The 16037-nt window shown below is 47.1% G+C and overlaps 2 protein-coding genes across 2 annotated transcripts; both read right to left on the bottom strand.

Annotated features, from left to right (window-relative positions):
• Nucleotides 1–3040: 3040 nt before the first annotated feature.
• LOC147254453 (isoamyl acetate-hydrolyzing esterase 1 homolog) lies at nt 3041–5044 on the bottom strand. Its single transcript, XM_086215873.1, has 4 exons — nt 5029–5044; nt 4699–4860; nt 4501–4622; nt 3041–3217 (listed from the first exon to the last, which is right to left on the bottom strand). The coding sequence occupies exons 1-4, from the start codon at nt 5042–5044 to the stop codon at nt 3041–3043; spliced, it is 477 nt and encodes a 158-aa protein (XP_086071999.1).
• An 8716-nt stretch (nt 5045–13760) lies between these two features.
• On the bottom strand, nt 13761–15764 carry LOC147254452 (isoamyl acetate-hydrolyzing esterase 1 homolog). Its single transcript, XM_086215866.1, has 4 exons — nt 15749–15764; nt 15419–15580; nt 15221–15342; nt 13761–13937 (listed from the first exon to the last, which is right to left on the bottom strand). Exons 1-4 carry the CDS (start codon nt 15762–15764, stop codon nt 13761–13763), a joined length of 477 nt encoding a protein of 158 aa, XP_086071992.1.
• Between the last annotated feature and the right edge of the window lie 273 nt (nt 15765–16037).

The raw sequence follows: 16037 nt of genomic DNA, 5'->3' as shown, positions 1-16037 counted from the left end.
AAAAGAGCGAGGCACTCTTCATCCCCTCTCCCTTATTGTGTGTCAGTGCCTCCAAGCGTCTGCCAGGCTCCAAGTGAGGGTTCTGGCCTTGTGAAGACACGGACGGAGCAGGGCTGCGGTGTTGTCCGCCCTTCAGTTATCAAGATGGCACCTAAAACTTCCTCCTGCGACAACACCGAGCGCACAGCCACACAAAACAATGGTGACCAGGAGGACAATAACTCAAGTGGTGACCAGGATGGAGCCCCAAACGTTGAGGAGACCAAGCAGTCATTTGTGTTCGGTCAGAACATCAGAGACCGAGCCAAGCTGGATGATCACAGCACAGAGGAGTCCACTGATGACAGTGTGCTTCTGCCAGAAACAAGCAGCAACTATTTCATGGAGTACCTCTCTGCCACCAATGAATTTAATGGAAGCAGTTCCTGTTGGACAACGTCTGGGGACTGGCAGAGTCTCACCAACTGGAAGTCCTCCAGTGAAGGTGAGACAGGGGTTTCAGCTGCCCCTGCTGAGGACAGTAATCCAAGAGGTGACCCAGATGGAAGCCGAAAAGAGACGGAGACCAATGTGTCTTTTGTATTCGGCCAGAACTTTGAAGACAGAGTCAAGATGGAAGAAAAATCAACAGAGGAGTCCACTGATGACAGTGTGCTTCTGCCAGAAACATGCAGCAACTACTTTATGGAGTACCTCTCTGCCACCAATGAATTTAACGGAAGCAGTTCCTGCAGTTGGACAACGTCTGGGGACTGGCAGAGTCTCACCAACTGGAGGTCCTCCAGTGAAGCTGAGACAGAGGTTCCAGCTGCCCCTGCTGAGGACCTTAATCCAAGAGGTGACCCAAATGGAAGCCGAAAAGAGACGGAGACCAATGTGTCTTTTGTATTCGGCCAGAACTTTGCAGACAGAGTCAAGATGGAAGAAAAATCATCGGAGGAATCAACGGATGACACTGTGCCTCCAGAGAGCACAAACTATTTTATGCAGTACCTCTCTGCACACAACCAGCTGACAACAAGCAGCTCAGATGGTTGGGCGAAATCTGGGGGCTGGCAGAGTCTCACAGACTGCAAGTCGTCCAGGGAAGCTGAGACAGAGGTTCCAGCTGCCCCTGCTTCCACAACCTCTCTGCTGGAGTCTGCAGCAGCGTTCATGGAGTCAACGGCCCAGAAGTCCTGCACTCTAGAAGAGGTTGATATGCAAACTGGAGAGGAATCAGAAGACAACATTTTGCAGATGCAGTGCAAACTGTTTGTCTTCGACAAGTCAGGTCAGTTGTGGGTGGACAAAGGCCCAGGGTCCTTGAGGCTAAATGACCTGGTGGGGACAGGTGGAACAAAGCAGTCCCGCCTGGTGATCAGGGCCAACGGCAGCCTGCGGGTGCTGCTGAACACCACCCTTTGGCCCCAGATGAAGGTGGACAAGGACGGCACTAAGAGAGTGAGAATCACTGCCATGGACACAGAGGACCAGAAGGTCAAGGTCTTCCTAGTATCTGGTGTTCCTTATGATGTGGAGCAGCTGGCTACAGGTTTACAGCGCCGAATTTACACCCTCGCTGCCACTGCCAAGGAGGACACAGATTATGACCCTGAGGCTGAGTGGTGAAAGGACACCAGGAAGAACTTCTCCACTCAGGCCCAGGCTGGATTCAGGAGGACATGAGGGCAGCCCTCTAAGAAGCTCCTGATGGCATCTCCACCGACATCCCTGACCAACATGGAGCTCCAGACATGAGAAGATGGGCTCCAGGAAAAAAATCCCCTGTTCAGTGTGCTGGGCTGGGCTACATCTCCTGTTGTTCAAATAAAGACTGGAACAATAAAACTTCTGCTTATTGTGTTGCATTTGTTTTAGCAGTGTGATTTTCCTATTGTCCTATGTTATAGTGAATAAATACACACACACACACACACACACACACAGGTTTACCTTTATTACCTTTCTGTTGGTCTAGTAAAGAGTAGAATTAACCCTCTCCTATCCCAATAAGGTGATTTTATTGCTTTTATGTGTGGTTGCTACTCTGTCCAGAAGGCCGACTGAAGGTAAGATGAAGCAGGCAGCTCATGATGGCGCTCTTGTTTGTCTGATTATTAAGACGACCGCCATCATTGAACTACCTTCATGTGATGAATCTGCTGCATTGCTACATGCTATGCAAAATCATTAAGTGGAAGCTTCAAGAATATATACTTTATATCGACCTATAAATATCTACATATGTATGTAGATATTTATACACAAACACATCTATATCTTTCTATAGACAGACAGATGGATGTCGATCTCAGCTAAGTAAAGAAAAACAAGAGTCCATCTCTAGTTAAAAAACTGAAGGTCAGTCAGTTTGGAAAATTACAAAAACTTGAACGTGTCCCCCAGAGCAGTCAAAAAAACCATCAAGCGCTGCAACAAACCGGGCTCATGAGGACCGCCCCAGGAAAGGAGGACCAAGAGTCTCCTCTGCTGCTGAGGACCAGTTCACCCGAGTCACCAGCCTCAGGAATCTCAAGTTAACAGCACCTCAGATTAGAGCTCAGATAAAAGCCACCCAGGGTTCTGGTAGCAGACACATCTAGACACCCACTGAGACTCAGAGGAGACTGAGCCGATCAGGCCTCTGTGGTCCAACAGCTGCTAAGAAACCACTGCTAAGGAAAAGCAACAAGCAGGAGAGATTCGTTTGGGCCAAGAAACACAAGGAATGGACATCAGACCAGTGGAGATCTGGGCTTTGGTCTGAGGAGTCCAAATTAGAGATCTTTGGCTCCACCTGCCGTGTCTTTGTGCGATCGATATTTTTTGTTAGAATGACACCACCTTTCAGACAAAATAATGGTCAATCTGCTGCGCTTTAATATTTGTTAAACCTCTCTTGATTATAAGCTGCTTTGGAGCAGGTGAGAGCAGCGTCAGCTACCATCGCCATGGAACCGCTGAAGCTCGCTGGCCAACCTTCTTCTTAGTCCAGACTTCAGGTGAGTGATTTCTGCTGCAACAGGTCCATCATACAAAGACATTGTCCTCATCCTCCTCACTGGTCACAGAGCAGGCTGGTCTCAGGGCTGCTGGTGTCCACGTCCCCCCAGTAAGGCAGGATGAAGGGCAGGTGGGCTACGCGTCTCTCCAGCAGACCCCACAAGTGCTGGCTCACAAACTGGTTGCCCTTGTCAGAGAAGTGGAGTCCGTCAGACAGGTAGATGGTGTAGTCCTGGAGAGAGTCCACAGGCTGGATTTAGACAAAGCACAGGTCCTGAATATGGAGATTTCTTTCTTTCCACATGAAATAGAGGAACAGCCATTTATGGTCTTCAGTATACTGAGCATCACACACTCTTACATCTGAATGGAGACTTGTTTCCCTTGTATCTTCTTACATTTATTGAAATGGTCTTTTAGTATCTTCCAGTTTGATTGGCGATGTAGAAATTCCTTCTAAAACACAGTTTTATAAACAACAGTTTCCATGTCTGACCCTCCCATTTCCCTCGGCCCAATCCTATTATGTTTGCTCGACACACTCGTTCTTTCTTTATTCCGTGAACTCTTTAACGCTTAATTTGACCCCCTGAACATGCATGAAATTCGCTGAAATTTGGCACGCACGTCCGGTCTGGCGAAAAATTTAATATATTTTTTTTAAATTCCACAAAAACTCAATAGCACCACCTAGGGAGCCAAAAAACTAAAACAAAAACATTGGACCGCTATAACTGCTTCCACTAATGTCCCACAGACATGGGACCAACACCGTTGGACTCGTCTCATCAAGACGAAAAATTCATATGCGCTGACCTCTCACCTATCTACAACAGAATGTCCACAAATTGGACAAAACTGTTCAAAAAAGGACTTTTTTTACTCCCCGAACAAAATCGATCTCCTCCTAAGCCGTTAATGGCAGCGCTTCCAAACTTTCACACACTACTCTCCCAACTGTGCTCTACAAACTGATGTCTTTACATTCCACTTTTGACCAACATATGCAGAGTTATGACAGGTTTTCACAGTAAAACTGCCAAATCCTCCTCTGCTCTCCACTCTGACACAGATGGCAGAGAGCGAGCAGAGAAGGGAGGGGCTCTTAAAGGGCCGGCTCTCAGCTCTGCAGTCACACTGTGCAGCGAACTGAGGCTCGTATCTCCTAAACTACAAGGCCTAGGGATTTGCCGATTACACCGTTGGATTGGGGCTGGTGTCAAGGACGCGGCCGCAGGCCACGCGGGGGATCAGGCCCTAACAACGCTGCTTGCAGCTTCAATTTTATCAGCTGATTGGTTCATTTATTCACCGATGTTTCCTTGAAGAATCAAAAACAAAACCAGAAGTTTCATTCAAAGAAGTTACTGGAGCTCATTCATCTTTTCTGCACACAGGAAGCTGACTTGCTGACTAAAATCAAGCATTCAATCAGAGTGAATTCATTAGAGGCGCACAAAGTGAATGTTCTGTCCCGTCTGTTCTTCGGCTCTTCTGTCCCTTCTAGCAGCCCACCTGTCCATCCTTCTGCATGAGCGTCCACAGGCCCAGGACGTCTGCACCACACTGACCTGCCGCCTGGATGCACGCCTGAGCGTACTGTCCCGCTACGGCGTTGTGGCGATTCAGAGGACTCCCTGGGAGACATGTACACAAGCTCTAATTATCTCTGCAGGTTGATGTGTGAGCCAACAAGGACGGAACATGCTCAACCTTTCAGAACGCACTCCTTCTCCCAGGCTGGCTCGTGGAGAGGAGGAGGGGTGATGAAGATGATTTTATCTACCGATACTCCGGCAGAAGCCAGAAGCCTGGTGATCTCCTTCAGGTTCTCGGAGTACTCCTGCAGAGGAACATGCTGCTGAGGGTTCTTATCTACACAACAGGAAAATCAAAAGGAATGATCAGCTACAACGTCGCACCATGACACTTTTAACACAAGTAACACGCACACACTATTTTTTGGGAGAGCACATTTATACCAGCTGACCGCTAGTTAGCTTAGCACATCTGAATGGTAGTGGATGGTAAGTGTTAGCGTACCTCTGTCATGCCTCATCAAATAGATCCACTTCAGGGTTTTGTCTGTGCAGCAGCCATCATCCTCATCCTCTCAACAAAATCAATGGTTCTGTTTAGTAGGTGGACGTTTAGAGGCGCTGCACAAAATCACTGCACTGGTAAGAGGAGGTGGAGCTGCTGCCATTTTTGACAGACGTTTAGTCATAAATCCCAAACCCAAAATAAGTTTCAATTCATTTGAAAGCCTGATTCTTGGTTTGTCTCGTCCAGCCTCTTATTTATTGTTGTGTACCGCCCTCCTGGTCCTCACTCTGAATTCTCAAGCATTTATATCCAGTTTAGTCCTCAAATCAGATTACGTCATTATTGTAGGTGACTTAAGTATTCATGAGGATGTTGATAACAACAGTCTGTGTGCTGCATTTCTCTCTCTTCTAGACTCAATTGGTTTCCATCAGTCTGTTCATGAACCGACTCACCGTCACAACCACATCCTCCACCTCGTCCTGACGTATGGAATTGAAGCTGAACATCTAGTTGTATTTCCACAGAAGGCGCTTTTTATCAGACCATCAATTAATCACTTCTGAATGAACACTGATCGACTACACTTCACTCAGGAAAACGGTGGTTTCCAGATGTTTATCTGATCAGGCTGTAGCTAGATTTAAGGAAGCGATTCCTTTGGCGCTAAGTTCAGTGTCATGTCCCATTGTTACAGAGGACACTATTGTTAACCTTCGTCCCTCCCAAAGTGACCATTTCATCGATAGTGCAGCAGGCACCTTAAGAACAACTTTGGACTCAATTGCCCCACTAAAAAAGAAATCTATGAATCCACGGAAACAAGCACCTTGGGACGATTCAGAAACCAGACAGCTTAAACAAAACCCCCAGAAGTTAGAGAGAATATGGTGCTCTCCCAAACTGGAGGAGTCTCATATTATCTAGCAAGACAGCCTTAAAAGTTATAAGAAAGCCCTTCGTATAGCGAGAGCAGCCTACTACTCGACACTAATAGAGGAACACAAGAACAACCCCAGGTTCCTCTTCAGTATTGTAACCAGACTGACAGAGAGCCACAGCTCTACTGAACCAAGCATTCCTGTTTCCCTGGGCAGCAAAGATTTCATGGATTTCTTTAATGACAAAATTGTCCTTATTAGAGAGAAAATTCATCTCCTCCTGCCTTCAGCTGACAACATGGCACCTACAACCTCAGAAGCCTCAGAGGCTGCTGGAGGACCAGACATACACTTAGACAGTTTTTCTACTCTGAGCCTTCATGAGCTCAGTTCAATCATTTCCTCCTCTCAACCATCCACCTGTCCTCTAGACCCCATCCCAACTAAGCCTAACTAAGCTAATCCCTCGTTAGCTCCTCTCTCTTAGATATGATCAATGTGTCACTGTTAACTGTTTACGCCCTACAGTCCTTTAAATTTGCAGTAATTAGACCCCTTCTCTAAAAAGCAACCCTGGATCCAGAAGTTTTGGCCAACTACAGACCAACATCAAATCTTCCATTTCTCTCCAAAATTCTGGAGAAAGCAGTTGCTAAACAGCTCTGTGACTTTCTCCACAGCAACAGCTTATTAGAGGATTTCCAGTCAGGTTTCAGGGTTCATCATAGCACAGAAACAGCACTAGTCAGACTTACCAATGACCTCCTACTAGCATCAGATGAGGGACTCGTCTCTGTGCTGGTCCTATTAGATCTTAGTGCAGCTTTTGATACCATTGATCACCACATCCTTCTACAGAGACTGGAACATAACATTGGCATTACAGGAACTGCACTAAACTGGTTCAGGTCATATTTACTAGGTTGATCTCAGTTCGTACTTGCTAATGATAAACCCTCGGAAACCACTGCAGTCACTTATGGTGTTCCACAAGGCTCTGTGCTTGGACCAGTCCTATTCACCCTTTATCTGCTTCCTCTCGGTCACATTATTAGGAATCACTCAATTGCTTCCCAGATCCCGGGTGCTGCTGGAGGAGGCTGCAGACCTGAAGGGGCTCAACCTGCCACCCGTAGATCCACCTGCTCACGTCCCCATCTGTCCATCAGTCTCTTCCCTTCTCTCTCTCTTTATCTCTGTCCAACTCTTTCCTTCTGCATATCTGTCTTCCTCCATTATCTGTCTTTGTCTCTGCCCCGCTCTCCTGCTCTCTTTCCCCCCAACCGGTCAAAGCAGAAGGCCGTCTCCATTGAGCCTTGATCTGCTCGACGTTCCTGCCTGTTAAAAGGAAGGTTTTTGTCACCGCTGTTGCAGGACGTGCTTGCTGATGGAGAATTGTTGGGTGTAAATTGATTGAAGGAGTGTGGTACTAGACCTGCTCTACCTGTAAAGTGTCATGAGATAACTTTTGTTGTGATTTGGTGCTATACAAATAAAATTGACTTGACTTGGTTTTGTCATGAAGGTAGTAGCAGTCGTATCCAAGTATCTGATTACACAATTACAATATCTCTCTAGCCCGAAATTCTTTACAAACCGATTTGTATTAATAAAAGCCAAAAGTATTTCAAAGTAATTGATGACGTTTGTTGGAGATATGCTAACACTTCCCATCCACCACCATTCATTGTGCTAAGCTAAGGGTGGGCCTTAGCTCCCCATATCAAGTATGCAGAGGACAACTTTGCCCCTTTCCCACTGCACCAAAAACGTGGGTCAACACAGGTTTTTCTGCACTCTGTGGGTCGAGTTGACATTTCGACCCACATCGACCAACTCGCCAAGCGACTCGGGTATTTAGCGGCTCGGTTCGCCTGCAGTTCAGGAGAAGCATCAGAATGGAGTAAAAATGGAATGGATACCACTTCAGTCAAAGATGGACAGCTTGTATCGTCCCATGTTTAACGTCCTCTTGTCCCTCCTCAGAATCAAGAAATGCTGAACAACCTCAAGTTGGCGTCCGTGCGCATCGTCAAGCATCCTCAGCTTCCCTCCTCCTCCGCCGGCCAGACCATGCCCTCCTCCCTACTCCCACCGCCTCAGCAGCAGATGAGCAGGGCAAGCGCTCCTCTCGGGGCCAGCAGCAGCAGTACCCTGGCCCCCAGGCCAAGCTACGTTCCCACCCCGGACAGCGCAGGGGGGTTACGGATGGCCACCATCCAGGAGGACACCAGCAGCGGCTCTCACCTGGGAGAGGAGGGCCAGCAGGAAGATTTCACAACCGGAGGAGCCTGCTCGTCGGCTACGGGATCCTCCTACGAGGATCTGACCGAACAGACGCAGCAAGCCAGAGACCGGCGGCCCCTCAAGAGGCAGGAATGCTTTGATACCAAAGAGACAGAGTGCTGAATTCCAACCATCACAAGCACCCTAATGCTTTCGGGAACATGCACACACATGCAGCATTATGTGCATTTTTCTATTAAGAGCCGTGTCACTGGTCACATGTCTGTAACAGAGCTGATGAGGACACCAGTCCAAGGACCTGATCACCACTGTAGATGAAACAGATTACATGTTGCTGCAGTTAATTGAGATGTGATGTCATATTTTCATGTGCCATTGGTGGAAAAGCCTTTTTCAGTTCAGCAGGTGGGTCCTGGCCCACTTGCTAGCTTTATCTCGGACCAGAACCCCAAACCATTACAATGTCCCCCAGTGGCAGCCTGTTGTATAGATACATGTCAGGGCAACACAGTGCTACAATCCTGATTCAGAACAGAGCGTCAGGTTAAAAGCTTCCATCTTGCTTTCCTTCACCCACTAAAAACCTCATATACCAAGTACTGTCTTTAATGGTCCAATATTTGTAGAAATGAATATTTATCATTAATATTAAGTGTATCTGTGTAGAAGGAAACATTTCTGTATAATACAGACTGATGATGATTGTTGTGTCCTGGATCTTTGTTTCATAGCTGCACTTGGAAGGAGTGTCCGTGTTCCTGGAGACTTGTTTTAGAAACCCCTTGACTGTGCCGTTTCATCATTGGCGTGTTGAGTAGATGCAGGCTGGCGTGTTTAAGCATCCATCATTTTTATGTGGACGATTCATACATGAGTACTCGGGAGTACACAGGCAGTAAGTACATCACATATTTAATCATACAGAGGATTTTTCTGTTGGCAGAACCAATCGGGTATCAAATCGATTGTTAATAAAGAACAACAATCAAAAATAAACCATCTCTTTGACATGTACTGAGTGACTGAGACATCTTTCACTGCCCAACAGGACTGAAGTCATTCAGTCGCTCCTGGCAATCTTTTCTCTCCGATTCCCATCAGCTGACTGACATTAAAAAGGCTCTTGAGGAGCAGTCGTACTAAATACGTGATTGACATACTTCAGTTGGACCCCCAGTAATGACAACCACTGAACCTTCTCTGGTTTTGAAGTCATTTCTTCTGCAGCAAGAAGGGAACGTGGATAGCCGGTCCTTAAGGTTGTCCAACAAGCTGCCTCTTGATTTGCTGTGCATGTGCCATCTTGAATCACGCGTCTCGCCGCTGTTGCCTGCTGTGTTTTAACTGCGACGAGTGACATGCTGATGTCTGCTGAGTGGACGTGAAGCGTTACCACCCAGGACTCACCTGTGTTTGTCTGTCAGATGAAGGATGTGTGGATTATTAATGATTCTATGCATAGAAATGTTCTTTCTTGCATCACTCATATGCACCTGTTAATTAAAAAATAAACTTTATCGTGAAATCTGAACCTTTTACGCTTGTTCTCTCCTTTGATGTAACAGGAAATACGACGTAGATGAACAGCGTGAGTGCAGTCCAGTGTCACGTGCTCAGGTTTCTGTACTACAAAGAAGGGTCAAGGGAAAAATAGATGAGATTCTAATCACAACTATTTGTTCCCTACCACATGAAAATATTAGCATTTGCTTCTATTCCAGCGAGGCCTTTTAAATAATTGGTATGCAGAAGATGAAGTCAGAGAAACATAAATTTTTGCGAGTTAAGGGGCTTTGTTGTCAAATGAATATAAAAACATAACTCAAAGTGACAAATCTGCTGTGCAACATTAAAAGGACAGGTAAGTGTAGCATGGTCTCAAGCAGAGAAGGTCCAGGTATGGCTGAAGTTTGTTAAAACATTCCATAGTTAACTTTTTCCCTGGAGCTCTTCAGAATCTTTCAGGAAATCAGGAATATAATGTTTGTGCGTGCATGTGTGTGTGTGTGTCCGCACTGGGGCCTCTCTGACTTTGACATCAAAGTTCTGACCTCCATCTCTGGCTTTGATCTCCAAATTCTGAGTTCTGAGCTCAGTTGGTGTCAGAGTTCTGTCTGAGATCTCTGCCATGTCTGTGGTTTCATGTTAACCTGTCATCTGTGTGATCTAAAGGGTGATTTTACAAACATATAAAGAAACTCGGCACCACCAGAGATCGTATGAACACACGGCGGCATCAGACACCGAAGCAGCCTTTAAAACAGGATTTCTGCAAACCAAGACAGAACCTGTGTGACAGCGACATGGAGACGGGAACCTTTTTTCAAACTGTGGTCAGAAAAAGACCAAGAGAGGATTCTGAGGATTCAGAAGACGTGGGAACATTTTACCCCCCTGCAAAAAGAGCGAGGACCTCGCTCTTCCTGCCCTGGTGTGACTTCCAGTCGTCTGAGCCTGACGTTCACTGGTGTCATGAGGAGACTGAATGTCGGACTTTGGCCAGGAGAAGGAAGAGGGATGAGTCAGAAGACTCAGACGAGGACGCTCACACACCTCCACTCAAAAGAGCGAGGCACTCTTCATCCCCTCTCCCTTATTGTGTGTCAGTGCCTCCAAGCGTCTGCCAGGCTCCAAGTGAGGGTTCTGGCCTTGTGAAGACACGGACGGAGCAGGGCTGCGGTGTTGTCCGCCCTTCAGTTATCAAGATGGCACCTAAAACTTCCTCCTGCGACAACACCGAGCGCACAGCCACACAAAACAATGGTGACCAGGAGGACAATAACTCAAGTGGTGACCAGGATGGAGCCCCAAACGTTGAGGAGACCAAGCAGTCATTTGTGTTCGGTCAGAACATCAGAGACCGAGCCAAGCTGGATGATCACAGCACAGAGGAGTCCACTGATGACAGTGTGCTTCTGCCAGAAACAAGCAGCAACTATTTCATGGAGTACCTCTCTGCCACCAATGAATTTAATGGAAGCAGTTCCTGTTGGACAACGTCTGGGGACTGGCAGAGTCTCACCAACTGGAAGTCCTCCAGTGAAGGTGAGACAGGGGTTTCAGCTGCCCCTGCTGAGGACAGTAATCCAAGAGGTGACCCAGATGGAAGCCGAAAAGAGACGGAGACCAATGTGTCTTTTGTATTCGGCCAGAACTTTGAAGACAGAGTCAAGATGGAAGAAAAATCAACAGAGGAGTCCACTGATGACAGTGTGCTTCTGCCAGAAACATGCAGCAACTACTTTATGGAGTACCTCTCTGCCACCAATGAATTTAACGGAAGCAGTTCCTGCAGTTGGACAACGTCTGGGGACTGGCAGAGTCTCACCAACTGGAGGTCCTCCAGTGAAGCTGAGACAGAGGTTCCAGCTGCCCCTGCTGAGGACCTTAATCCAAGAGGTGACCCAAATGGAAGCCGAAAAGAGACGGAGACCAATGTGTCTTTTGTATTCGGCCAGAACTTTGCAGACAGAGTCAAGATGGAAGAAAAATCATCGGAGGAATCAACGGATGACACTGTGCCTCCAGAGAGCACAAACTATTTTATGCAGTACCTCTCTGCACACAACCAGCTGACAACAAGCAGCTCAGATGGTTGGGCGAAATCTGGGGGCTGGCAGAGTCTCACAGACTGCAAGTCGTCCAGGGAAGCTGAGACAGAGGTTCCAGCTGCCCCTGCTTCCACAACCTCTCTGCTGGAGTCTGCAGCAGCGTTCATGGAGTCAACGGCCCAGAAGTCCTGCACTCTAGAAGAGGTTGATATGCAAACTGGAGAGGAATCAGAAGACAACATTTTGCAGATGCAGTGCAAACTGTTTGTCTTCGACAAGTCAGGTCAGTTGTGGGTGGACAAAGGCCCAGGGTCCTTGAGGCTAAATGACCTGGTGGGGACAGGTGGAACAAAGCAGTCCCGCCTGGTGATCAGGGCCAACGGCAGCCTGCGGGTGCTGCTGAACACCACCCTTTGGCCCCAGATGAAGGTGGACAAGGACGGCACTAAGAGAGTGAGAATCACTGCCATGGACACAGAGGACCAGAAGGTCAAGGTCTTCCTAGTATCTGGTGTTCCTTATGATGTGGAGCAGCTGGCTACAGGTTTACAGCGCCGAATTTACACCCTCGCTGCCACTGCCAAGGAGGACACAGATTATGACCCTGAGGCTGAGTGGTGAAAGGACACCAGGAAGAACTTCTCCACTCAGGCCCAGGCTGGATTCAGGAGGACATGAGGGCAGCCCTCTAAGAAGCTCCTGATGGCATCTCCACCGACATCCCTGACCAACATGGAGCTCCAGACATGAGAAGATGGGCTCCAGGAAAAAAATCCCCTGTTCAGTGTGCTGGGCTGGGCTACATCTCCTGTTGTTCAAATAAAGACTGGAACAATAAAACTTCTGCTTATTGTGTTGCATTTGTTTTAGCAGTGTGATTTTCCTATTGTCCTATGTTATAGTGAATAAATACACACACACACACACACACACACACAGGTTTACCTTTATTACCTTTCTGTTGGTCTAGTAAAGAGTAGAATTAACCCTCTCCTATCCCAATAAGGTGATTTTATTGCTTTTATGTGTGGTTGCTACTCTGTCCAGAAGGCCGACTGAAGGTAAGATGAAGCAGGCAGCTCATGATGGCGCTCTTGTTTGTCTGATTATTAAGACGACCGCCATCATTGAACTACCTTCATGTGATGAATCTGCTGCATTGCTACATGCTATGCAAAATCATTAAGTGGAAGCTTCAAGAATATATACTTTATATCGACCTATAAATATCTACATATGTATGTAGATATTTATACACAAACACATCTATATCTTTCTATAGACAGACAGATGGATGTCGATCTCAGCTAAGTAAAGAAAAACAAGAGTCCATCTCTAGTTAAAAAACTGAAGGTCAGTCAGTTTGGAAAATTACAAAAACTTGAACGTGTCCCCCAGAGCAGTCAAAAAAACCATCAAGCGCTGCAACAAACCGGGCTCATGAGGACCGCCCCAGGAAAGGAGGACCAAGAGTCTCCTCTGCTGCTGAGGACCAGTTCACCCGAGTCACCAGCCTCAGGAATCTCAAGTTAACAGCACCTCAGATTAGAGCTCAGATAAAAGCCACCCAGGGTTCTGGTAGCAGACACATCTAGACACCCACTGAGACTCAGAGGAGACTGAGCCGATCAGGCCTCTGTGGTCCAACAGCTGCTAAGAAACCACTGCTAAGGAAAAGCAACAAGCAGGAGAGATTCGTTTGGGCCAAGAAACACAAGGAATGGACATCAGACCAGTGGAGATCTGGGCTTTGGTCTGAGGAGTCCAAATTAGAGATCTTTGGCTCCACCTGCCGTGTCTTTGTGCGATCGATATTTTTTGTTAGAATGACACCACCTTTCAGACAAAATAATGGTCAATCTGCTGCGCTTTAATATTTGTTAAACCTCTCTTGATTATAAGCTGCTTTGGAGCAGGTGAGAGCAGCGTCAGCTACCATCGCCATGGAACCGCTGAAGCTCGCTGGCCAACCTTCTTCTTAGTCCAGACTTCAGGTGAGTGATTTCTGCTGCAACAGGTCCATCATACAAAGACATTGTCCTCATCCTCCTCACTGGTCACAGAGCAGGCTGGTCTCAGGGCTGCTGGTGTCCACGTCCCCCCAGTAAGGCAGGATGAAGGGCAGGTGGGCTACGCGTCTCTCCAGCAGACCCCACAAGTGCTGGCTCACAAACTGGTTGCCCTTGTCAGAGAAGTGGAGTCCGTCAGACAGGTAGATGGTGTAGTCCTGGAGAGAGTCCACAGGCTGGATTTAGACAAAGCACAGGTCCTGAATATGGAGATTTCTTTCTTTCCACATGAAATAGAGGAACAGCCATTTATGGTCTTCAGTATACTGAGCATCACACACTCTTACATCTGAATGGAGACTTGTTTCCCTTGTATCTTCTTACATTTATTGAAATGGTCTTTTAGTATCTTCCAGTTTGATTGGCGATGTAGAAATTCCTTCTAAAACACAGTTTTATAAACAACAGTTTCCATGTCTGACCCTCCCATTTCCCTCGGCCCAATCCTATTATGTTTGCTCGACACACTCGTTCTTTCTTTATTCCGTGAACTCTTTAACGCTTAATTTGACCCCCTGAACATGCATGAAATTCGCTGAAATTTGGCACGCACGTCCGGTCTGGCGAAAAATTTAATATATTTTTTTTAAATTCCACAAAAACTCAATAGCACCACCTAGGGAGCCAAAAAACTAAAACAAAAACATTGGACCGCTATAACTGCTTCCACTAATGTCCCACAGACATGGGACCAACACCGTTGGACTCGTCTCATCAAGACGAAAAATTCATATGCGCTGACCTCTCACCTATCTACAACAGAATGTCCACAAATTGGACAAAACTGTTCAAAAAAGGACTTTTTTTACTCCCCGAACAAAATCGATCTCCTCCTAAGCCGTTAATGGCAGCGCTTCCAAACTTTCACACACTACTCTCCCAACTGTGCTCTACAAACTGATGTCTTTACATTCCACTTTTGACCAACATATGCAGAGTTATGACTGGTTTTCACAGTAAAACTGCCAAATCCTCCTCTGCTCTCCACTCTGACACAGATGGCAGAGAGCGAGCAGAGAAGGGAGGGGCTCTTAAAGGGCCGGCTCTCAGCTCTGCAGTCACACTGTGCAGCGAACTGAGGCTCGTATCTCCTAAACTACAAGGCCTAGGGATTTGCCGATTACACCGTTGGATTGGGGCTGGTGTCAAGGACGCGGCCGCAGGCCACGCGGGGGATCAGGCCCTAACAACGCTGCTTGCAGCTTCAATTTTATCAGCTGATTGGTTCATTTATTCACCGATGTTTCCTTGAAGAATCAAAAACAAAACCAGAAGTTTCATTCAAAGAAGTTACTGGAGCTCATTCATCTTTTCTGCACACAGGAAGCTGACTTGCTGACTAAAATCAAGCATTCAATCAGAGTGAATTCATTAGAGGCGCACAAAGTGAATGTTCTGTCCCGTCTGTTCTTCGGCTCTTCTGTCCCTTCTAGCAGCCCACCTGTCCATCCTTCTGCATGAGCGTCCACAGGCCCAGGACGTCTGCACCACACTGACCTGCCGCCTGGATGCACGCCTGAGCGTACTGTCCCGCTACGGCGTTGTGGCGATTCAGAGGACTCCCTGGGAGACATGTACACAAGCTCTAATTATCTCTGCAGGTTGATGTGTGAGCCAACAAGGACGGAACATGCTCAACCTTTCAGAACGCACTCCTTCTCCCAGGCTGGCTCGTGGAGAGGAGGAGGGGTGATGAAGATGATTTTATCTACCGATACTCCGGCAGAAGCCAGAAGCCTGGTGATCTCCTTCAGGTTCTCGGAGTACTCCTGCAGAGGAACATGCTGCTGAGGGTTCTTATCTACACAACAGGAAAATCAAAAGGAATGATCAGCTACAACGTCGCACCATGACACTTTTAACACAAGTAACACGCACACACTATTTTTTGGGAGAGCACATTTATACCAGCTGACCGCTAGTTAGCTTAGCACATCTGAATGGTAGTGGATGGTAAGTGTTAGCGTACCTCTGTCATGCCTCATCAAATAGATCCACTTCAGGGTTTTGTCTGTGCAGCAGCCATCATCCTCATCCTCTCAACAAAATCAATGGTTCTGTTTAGTAGGTGGACGTTTAGAGGCGCTGCACAAAATCACTGCACTGGTAAGAGGAGGTGGAGCTGCTGCCATTTTTGACAGACGTTTAGTCATAAATCCCAAACCCAAAATAAGTTTCAATTCATTTGAAAGCCTGATTCTTGGTTTGTCTCGTCCAGCCTCTTATTTATTGTTGTGTACCGCCCTCCTGGTCCTCAC

The sequence above is a fragment of the Aulostomus chinensis genome, chromosome 10, assembly GCF_037954235.1.
Source record: "Aulostomus chinensis isolate RoL2024-O1b breed Wild chromosome 10, RoL_Achi_v1.0, whole genome shotgun sequence".
Lineage (NCBI taxonomy): Eukaryota > Metazoa > Chordata > Actinopteri > Syngnathiformes > Aulostomidae > Aulostomus > Aulostomus chinensis.
Note: the sequence above shows the minus strand (reverse complement) of the source record. Positions and strands in the feature narration are given on the sequence as shown.